This window comes from Haemaphysalis longicornis, unplaced genomic scaffold (genome assembly GCF_048455015.1).
Source record: "Haemaphysalis longicornis isolate Haplotype H1 unplaced genomic scaffold, Haemaphysalis longicornis Haplotype H1 scaffold_6, whole genome shotgun sequence".
Taxonomy (NCBI): Eukaryota; Metazoa; Arthropoda; class Arachnida; order Ixodida; family Ixodidae; genus Haemaphysalis; species Haemaphysalis longicornis.
Genome location: NW_027526407.1, coordinates 83339354 through 83348750, shown reverse-complemented (window position 1 = coordinate 83348750; position 9397 = coordinate 83339354). Strand labels below are relative to the sequence as shown.

The window sequence follows — 9397 nt, the reverse complement described above, 5'->3', positions numbered from 1 at the left end:
CTATGTCATTGCTTACTGCCAAACGAACAAACATATTGGTTTTGTCGTGTGCCGCACGCGTCTTGCGCCGTACGCAACGTGAAAAAGCAGACGACGCGAGAGCGCCATCCACACTAGGAGCGGTTCGTCCCGCCGCCGCCAGGGGCCGACTGTGTTCGCGCTCGGGGCGAATAACTGCCGAAATGTCTAAACTACGGTCAAAACAAGACACAAGCAACAATATCTATTGACACTTTGGTAATTATACTACATTTTTAGCCCGCCAGAGCCTCTTGCTAGGATAGTGCAGTGGTAGAATGCTCGACTAGCGTTTTGATAGTCGCAAGTTCAAATCTCGGGAAAGATTTTTTTTTTTTTTTTTGTCCGTGAGGAATTTAATAGCTTTTTTTTTACAAGGGTAAGCGCTTGTTTCCTGCTTCCAATCACGTCAGCGTTGGCGATTTGTTCCGTCTATTTCTCTCAAGGAAAAGAAACCGCTGAGAATTGACCAGAATAAAGGCCGTCAAAACTATCGAAACTACTTTAACATCAATGTAAATGTGTCAGAGTTTTTCATTACTACGTACTTCTGCGTATGAAAACCTCAATTTGAAGATATAAACTTGTTATAGCTTTCAGAAACGAAAAGATTATTGCCAATATTCTCGTACTAACACGACTTTCGTCAAAGAGGTGCTGCTATTGCAGCCTGGCAACTATGTCTCACATTGTGTGTGCGTTTGTGAGGATCCCGCGTTTGTGCTGTGCTGTTTGCATCAGTTTTATCTGCAGATTTCCGGCTGAAATCAAACTTGTAGAAGTTTTATTGCGCGATGTCAGTCCTTCCAACCTACGCATGTGTTGAAAACATGGGCACTGGAAGAACGATCATCGCCGCCCGCCTCAAAAGACTGCGCGTCAAAAGTGGATGGCATTGCTTCCGAACAAAGTGTATTGGTGTTCGCAAAGTGAGGACGACAGTGAAGAAGGATTTTACGTAGGAAACATCGTTCCTGCTAGGGTAAGTAGGCATGTTTTATAAATCTGTACTTGTTTGGAACGGGTTCTGGTGTTTATGGGTCAGCGGTTCACTAAACCCCCATCTCATTTTCTCTTAAATCCTAGGGGACTTGCGTACTTTCTGGGCGACCTGGATTTACCTGTCCACGGTTTCCGCGGCAGTCAGCATCAAATTACGCGTAAGCTAGACCTTAACTACGACGCTCGCGCTGTAGTAGAGGGCTGCTAATTATTTGACATGATCACATCACGCGAGGTTCTTTAAAACCTATGCGTTTTTGCGTTATGTGTCTACCAAAATCTGCCTTCGCGACTGCAGATCCCGTCGAAATTTCGCGTGAGCGGCACAACGCTGTGATCAGTACACATTCGTGAATGCCTGCGGTATACGATGAAGTAACGTGGACAGGAGATGCCCTGATAGTAGTGTACATGCGAAAAAGCGGGCACTTGATTCCGTAGGAGCAGCTCGCGGGAACTGTGGGGCTCGATATCAGAGGCATCTGCATTGTTGTAAATTAGTGATGAAAGTTAAGCAAGGTGTCAACATCCTAATATCCCGAAATTGAAGACCATACAGAGACTAACAAGGAAACTGTAGGCCCGCACTCTCAACTCGATTTATATTGGAGAATCGAACTTGCAAAGACAAGCTAGGCAATGCAATAGAGGATCCTCAACAAGCACACACTAGTCCCTATTGGAAGCTATGGACCCAGATAAGCTGCTAGCATGCGTTCAATGCAAATTAGCGTAGCGGTAAGCTTTGGATATATCATGAATACCCCAATCGCATTACTGGCGTGTCTAATAAACACATCCTTAATGTGACCTAAATTTCACTTTGGATGTTGCTGGAATGTTCTTATTATTGCCTTGATGGTGAATGTCCTTAAGCGATTACATATCCACTTGATGTAAGCATTTGATCTTTGCGTGGCCTTCTCTTGTATTTCAACTACTGTCTGTGCACTCACAGATCGTGTACCTTCAGGTGCTGCTGCTGGCTGTCCTGGGTCGGCTGCCTGTCAGTCCAGTTCCCAAGGCTTTGCCAGGGCCTCCCCTGGCCAACCACCTGCTGGACCTAAGCTGCGGCTGGCCTTCCCTTGGTGCTCTGTATGCTTCGCCACCAGGAAAAGCCATTCCTTTGTCTGTCACCTGGCACCAAGTCACTCGGCACACCCCTTCAAACGCACGTCATTTCCTCGGCCCCAGGCACTGCTGCCATTCAGAGCACCCATCGATTATGTACTTGCAGGTTAGTTATTGCACGTTGTGCAAACTTCCATTGTCATGATGTATACCTGTTATCAGTGTTCTAGCCTCTGGTTATTAGAAACATTTTCGTGAAGCAGTGCTGTGCATTTTAAGCATGTTATTGGTTAGTGGGGATATTCAAGAGAATCTGGAGGCGCAGGAAGAGAAACCGAACTTTGTTTTAAAGGGTTCATTCGCATGGAATCAAGCCAGGCAATCCTTTTAAAATGTTTCTATACATATGCAGCGGGTGTGGAGAGGGCCTATCCGTAATCCACATACTCATTCAATGCAAGGCACTTGACATAACACAATTCAAACACTTCTAACAACTATACACACGACATATTCCACAACACCCGTCATACTTCGTAGGAGACAAGCCCATGTTTTCACTCAAACGTGTTTTCGAGTTTCTTACCGACGTAAAATTTTTACATCTCATTTCTTATCATGCATCTTGACAACCTGGCCCTTTACACCAGTCATCTTAATTATGTTGTGTCTTTGTTTATTTTTACTGAAATGTTTTACTTTTACTTTCATGTCGCTCTCATAACACGACTTTTGTTTGGCGCTCTTCGCCCTTAGTTGGCCTTGCGCCATTAAAACCTAAACACCATCATCATCATAAAATATTTCTATAAGGCTTGAAGAACTAACCATACAAACTGACGTGGAACTACTTTCTATTTTAGGTAAGCTTAAAATTCCACCTACTTCAGATCCTACTGGTATTATTTACAGTGTACTGAAAAGTACAATCCACACTGTAGAATTCTGATGGCGCTATTTTCAGTCTCTCGACAGGCGCTATTCTCAGTGATGGGTGGATAGCCGAGGTAGTACAAACCTTTCCATCTGGGTACCGTGCTTCACCATTAAACTACAAGCCAATTTCCCTAACAAGCACCATATGCAAGGTTGTGGAACATTACATTCTCTCTCAAGTCACTAAGTACTTATAAAATTACATCATATTTGAATATCAGCATGGGGTTAAGAGTAACTCACAAGGGTTACTCTCGTAAAACGCAACTTTCTGGGATTCTTCAGGGTCTACATTCATCCATTGACGCAGGTTTACACACTCCTGCAGTTTATCTCAATTTTTCTAACGCATTTGATCGCATTACACGCCGCAGACTACTTCTCAGACTTCACCCTAATGTCCTCATTTGGATCACGGATTTTCTTCCTTGTTGAATTAAAGGGGCCCTAAACAGGGTTCCAAATGTAGCGATTTTACGTGTTGTTCGCTGAAGGAACAGCATCCTGCAAAAAATGGTTTAAAAGTGTTAAGTATTAGCTTAGTTATTGTTCAATAAAAAGGGTTGGCAATAAGGCCTGGAGCTTTCACCCTGTCCTCGCACCTCTTAATCGGTGTGAATGCTATGACATCACTGACATGCACAAGACCACCTAGAGACCTTACAGTTTCGAGGTACACACAGCCATTGACTCTGCTTGTCACGCTTTTCTTTTTTAGCAGGCGACGGGTATGCTCTGCCCACTGCTGGCTGCGCTGAGCTGAGTGGGGCAGTAAGCAGGCGGGCCACTCGCACTGCCGTGGTTGCGTCGGTACGTCAGTTGTAGAATGGGGGAAATGAGTGTTTGACGGCCAGATAGGGGGGTCCCAAACACAACATGTTCGCTGGTGACTGTAATTGAAGATTTCCACCTACGATTGGCGGTTCGCTAGCATTTCTTGCAGGTGGCGCTGTTGCAGCGAGCAGGTCCCTCTAACTTGCGCAGAAAAGGCTTAGCATCGCCGCAGTTATTCAGTCACCACTTTACGAAGCTGAGCTGATGACGATTACCAGCGCAATCTTTCACTGCACTATTTCCCCCTTTCATGCATTTGTAAACTGATTTCCAGCAATAGTCCCCCTCTGGCGGGCAGTGACAAGTTTTAACTGCTGCGGTTCATGCCATATCACGTATACACTGATACACTGCATAGCGGGGTCCTTGTCGACCGTGCAGGCAGATGCTTGCCGCGGTCACGCTTGTAGCGGTGATTCCACCTGCAGAGACTCTCCGTGTTTTTTGGTGTTATTCATACTTTGCAAACAATGCACTATATCCACAAACTCAGCTAAGCTCGTGTAACGGATGGCGACGATCGACATTTGTTTTTCCAAAGATAGCTGTGCTGTAGTGCCGTTCGGCGGAACCACCGAACCATGCACCCGCATTTCCACCGCAGCTGGGAACGCTGATTAACTGCAGATTTTAGGAAACCCGCCAAAAGCAACGCTGTAGTGTTCAGCACCAGCTTTGCCATGAAGGTTGCGTCAGAGTCGCAAAGTTACGTCAGAGTGTGTGAGAATGGCGACAAGGATTGACAGGTAAACAAGGAAAGAAGCGAAGACCTTTCTTGCACTTTTGTGCAGCATTTGCTTTACGCAGAGGTATTATATTTGGTATACGTTGTCGTGAACATGTTGTCTAGCAATTTTGTATTTGAAACCACTACCTTCGGAAGCCTATTTAATGCCCCTTCAAGTTAACGTCTGCTAATACCTCTACTTATTTTGCCCCCATTAATTTGGTGTCGTCCAAGGCAGTGTGCTTGGTCCTCTACGTTTTAAATCTATTTTTATCATCTACCATGTTGCATATCTTCCCGTGCACATCTCGTCGCAGACGATGTTGCAGTTTATCACACAATCTTTTTCGACAACCACCATCAATGCTTTCAAACTGATTAAAGCACTTCTCTGGGCTAGTTGTTCATATCACGCTTGGGTTAGATTAATGCGCTGCTTAGGCTTACGATACAAGGATAGAGACAAAGAAACACACAACGCAAATGGGTAAGTGCAAACAAGCAACTATTTGTTCTTTGGAATGCCTCCAACAGCTTTACAGAAAAGGGAAGAAACAAACACTAAAAAAAGGGTGGGGGGGGGGGAGGGGGAGATTCAAGGCGAGAAATGAAACAACAAAATACAGAAATTTTGACTCTGAACTATTCAAGTTGAATGCGCAGAAGCCTAATCATCAGAATTTTCTGCGCACACCCGGATTTACAGGGGCCAGGGTGCATCTTTTAAAAGGACAGTTTTGCAACAACCTTAAGACTATGACGCGTGCCCACATATTCTCCGAATGTGCCTGATCCCATGAAACAGGACTTCACAATTTTCCTTTTCTGCAGCTTGGGTGATCTGAACAAAACCTCGGTCTGCCCAAATAAAGCCTTCTATCCACACACTTTGCAGTGTGTGGCCAAGTTTCCAGGCCCGCTCGTCCGCTCACCTGTGTAGCGGGTGCTCCCTGAGCCTGGTGTTTACGCACCTGCCTGGGTGTTCCATCCAGCTTCTTTTGCAGTTCAAGGGGATGCGGTAGACAGCACCGACCGAGCATTCAACAAATTTTGTTTTCTGCTTTGTGTCAAACTGATATTTTCACGCCGTGTTTCCATCCTGATTAACCCTCTTACAAAGCCCTTTAATTTGATGGGGGCTGAGAAAACGACTCCAGCTTCTCGCTTCACTTTTAGCTTCTTTATCTTGTGTATGTACAGGCTAACTTTCTTTCTCTGCTGTTCTATGGGCCCTTGCTTGGCTTTACCACCTTTAGCACTTCTAGGCAGTGGACACAAGAACTCGCGTGGGAAACCCACTAGACCTTAAGCGTGCCCACTGTTACAGTTACAGGACTTTTTTTTAGGGCTTGGAGGAAACAGCCTGCAACAATGCTTCTCTTTACTAGCTTTTTGCCATACTTGTGCACTTTCACACTGCATTTGAGGGGTTACAGTTCAAACATGAGACACCTGACAGCGATAGGCTGCGGTATTTAGACATTCAAATCCATTTTGGAGCATCCAACACGTGCGGGTCTTATCGAAGCGTGGGGGGGGGGGGGGGGGGGGGGGGAAGGGGGGTACCTACGCTTTCCTTTAACTCTGGACATCTGAAGCTAGTACAGAGAAGCATTGCTGCAGGCTGTTTCCTCCAAGCCCTAAAAAAAGTCCTGTAACTGTAACAGTGGGCACGCTTAAGGTCTAGTGGGTTTCCCACGCAAGTTCTTGTGTCCACTGCCTAGAAGTGCTAAAGGGGGTAAAGCCAAGCAAGGGCCCAAAGAACAGCAGAGAAAGAAAGTTAGCCTGTACATACACAAGATAAAGAAGCTAAAAGCGAAGCGAGAAGCTGGAGTCGTTTTCTCAGCCCCCATCAAATTAAAGGGCTTTGTAAGAGGGTTAATCAGGATGGAAACACGGCGTGAAAATATCAGTTTGACACAAAGCAGAAAACAAAATTTGTTGAATGCTCGGTCGGCGCTGTCTACCGCATCCCCTTGAACTGCAAAAGAAGCTGGATGGGACACCCAGGCAGGTGCGTAAACACCAGGCTCAGGGAGCACCCGCTACACAGGTGAGCGGACGAGCGGGCCTGGAAACTTGGCCACACACTGCAAAGTGTGTGGATAGAAGGCTTTATTTAGGCAGACCGAGGTTTTGTTCAGATCACCCAAGCTGCAGAAAAGGAAAATTGTGAAGTCCTGTTTCATGGGATCAGGCACATTCGGAGAATACGTGAGCACGCGTCATAGTCTTAAGGTTGTTGCAAAACTGTCCTTTTAAAAGATGCACCCTGGCCCCTGTAAATCCGGGTGTGCGCAGAAAATTCTGATGATTAGGCTTCTGCGCATTCAACTTGAATAGTTCAGAGTCAAAATTTCTGTATTTCGTTGTTTCATTTCTCGCCTTAAATCTCCCCCTCCCCCCCCCCCCCCCACCCTTTTTTTAGTGTTTGTTTCTTCTCTTTTCTGTAAAGCTGTTGGAGGCGTTCCAAAGAATAAACAGTTGTTTGTTTGCACTTACCCATTTGCGTTGTGTGTTTCTTCGTGGTAAGAGCATTGCGTAATTGTTGCTCACAGAAGAGCTGCACATTTGAGGCTAGAGGTGATGAATGAAGCATAACCTCTAGCTCCTGATGAACAACTCTTTCCACAATTTGATAAGGAGCTCCTTTTGTTGCCTTCACCATTTTTGTAATTCTTCTATTTCCCGTCTCAAAGGGAAAGACCGAGAAAGCCGATAACGGTCCTAAATTTTCCACACAGTTTTCGAGATGCAACAACTGGCGCACGTTACAGGTCATAAAACATTCTCCATACAGTCCTTCGGCTCTTGCCACGAACACTTGAAGCAGGTGTCCTAGAACAATACATTTAGCTATCGATTGTAAGCTTTAACACGATCCAAATTTTCATGAGAAGGAGGGTCATATGCGATGCAATTCATTTATTTTTGAGAGCTGTGACGAATTCCCCGCAATAGATGCTTATTTTAAATGCAAAGTTATTTGATGTCTTCGAGACTGCAATGGTTTGTTTCAGCCACCATCTAGTGTCATCAAATACTCGTTCAACTTATTCCAGCGAGAAGTCGCTGCAGACATTAGGCTCATATATCGGGCCCTTGCCTCTGATTCATGTTGGTTTTGCCCCCAATTATTTCACTGTTGCTGTTTTCATGAATTGCGTTATGGCCAGAGGGGCAGAGCTGGCCCAATAATACTAAGGAGATGAGAGGTGGTTATCAAATGCTCCATCAGCGTTTCACTGTTTGTCACTCAAGCAGTGCAGGAAAGCCCAAATGGAGAGACCTCGCTCGTAATTTTCAAATGGTTTTATTCGAACAAAATGGAAATTTGGGTGAGTTGGTACAAATTCATGATGAAATGTAATAGCGCAATAAACAACGAGGGACACAGAAGCGCCCGTCTTGTGAATTTTCTTCTGTGTCCCTCGCCGTTTATTGCGCTGTTACATTTCACCAGGTCTTATTCGGTTTGAGTTGAAATGAAATATTGCATTATTTGATTCAATTGTTATATTGTAGTTGCGAATTCTTGCACATTATTAAAGATCCAGGGATAGGGGCAAAATAAACAATATTGCGAATGCACTGTTCTCACAACATAGCATCCACATAAACTCGTGAGGCAAGTGCCATGTCTAAGTGGTGGTCCGTGCTCAATATAAGATGTGCTGGTATAGGCTTGCGCCTCGGACCTTAGTGTCAGCCTGCAGCCATGCTGTGAGCTCAAGCTCATGAAGCTTAAGGGAAACATGGCTTTTCTTAGGTGCCCCTCCCCACACCTTTCTCCACTGCACTAGCACAATAATAAGGGACACATCTCCACATGTGACGAATCTTGCATTTAAGTGTGGGCCAACGATGTTTGGTGGTCATAGTCATAGCATTGTGAGCAAGCACAGCTTCTGCAGTTGTGAAGAGTAGCCTCATTTGACCATGGAAAGTCTTCACAGGTGGTACAACTAACTGAGCATGTATGTAATATCGCTTGATTAATGGGTCAGACACACCCAAAAGGTTCACGTGCACCCTCTAAACACATGTTCTCTGCTCCCTCTCTTTTTCCATTTTGTGCAGGGGCCCATGGTTACTTCATGAAACACCGGAACAGTGAAGCTACCACGGAGAAGCGGCTGAAAGCATTTAACGGATATGTGGCCAACCTGCTGCGGGACATGAAATAAAAGGGAAAAGGCAGCAGCTTCCAAGTATTCTTTTGCGTATTCTACTGTGCAAGGATCTAAGCACATTCACAGCACAATATCAACACCTGCGCATTTAACGCTTGTATTACACGCACACATCGAATATATATTGTCGCTCACCCCAGCAAAATCTGTACGATAAACTCGAACGACATCGCTTGCAACGATCCGACTTGTATGATCCAACGTATACGATGAGCTACTACGATGTGCTACTACGATATCTCAATGATGTCGTTGAAGCCTATGATATCATTCACCTTACGATCCCATAATCTCGTATACGAGTTATCGTTCATATATCGTTTGATTTTTTTCAGTAGGGGTTCAACAGGAAAACACAGGTCGCGGCCAAACAGCAGGGCTGCCGGTGTAAAGCCGGTCGAGCGATTGATCGTAGTCCTAGTTGCAAACGCCATTTCCGAGAGGCGAGCATCCCAGTCTTTGTGGCGTTCAGTGAAGGCCACCAACATCATCTTCAAGTTCCTGTTGACACGTTCCGTAATGTTGGCTTGTGGATGGTACGGAGTAGTCTTTTTATGTACTACGCCCAGAACCGAACAAGTGTCCACGAAGTTCTTGCTGGTGAAGTACGTCGCAT

At 45.3% G+C, this 9397-nt stretch overlaps 1 protein-coding gene across 4 annotated transcripts; it reads left to right on the top strand.

Moving 5' to 3' along the window:
• Positions 1 to 666: 666 nt before the first annotated feature.
• Positions 667 to 9113, top strand: LOC144143591 (uncharacterized). 4 transcript variants are annotated; one of them, XM_077675403.1, is made up of 3 exons: positions 667 to 1178; positions 1994 to 2257; positions 8669 to 9113. In XM_077675403.1, the coding sequence occupies exons 1-3, from the start codon at positions 1055 to 1057 to the stop codon at positions 8773 to 8775; spliced, it is 495 nt and encodes a 164-aa protein (XP_077531529.1). In that variant the 5' UTR covers positions 667 to 1054; the 3' UTR covers positions 8776 to 9113. The 4 variants fall into 4 exon arrangements, with proteins under 4 accessions (XP_077531529.1, XP_077531528.1, XP_077531530.1 ...); XM_077675402.1 differs by having other exon boundaries at positions 668 to 1178; positions 1979 to 2257; XM_077675404.1 differs by having other exon boundaries at positions 709 to 1000; positions 1979 to 2257.
• Positions 9114 to 9397: the final 284 nt, after the last annotated feature.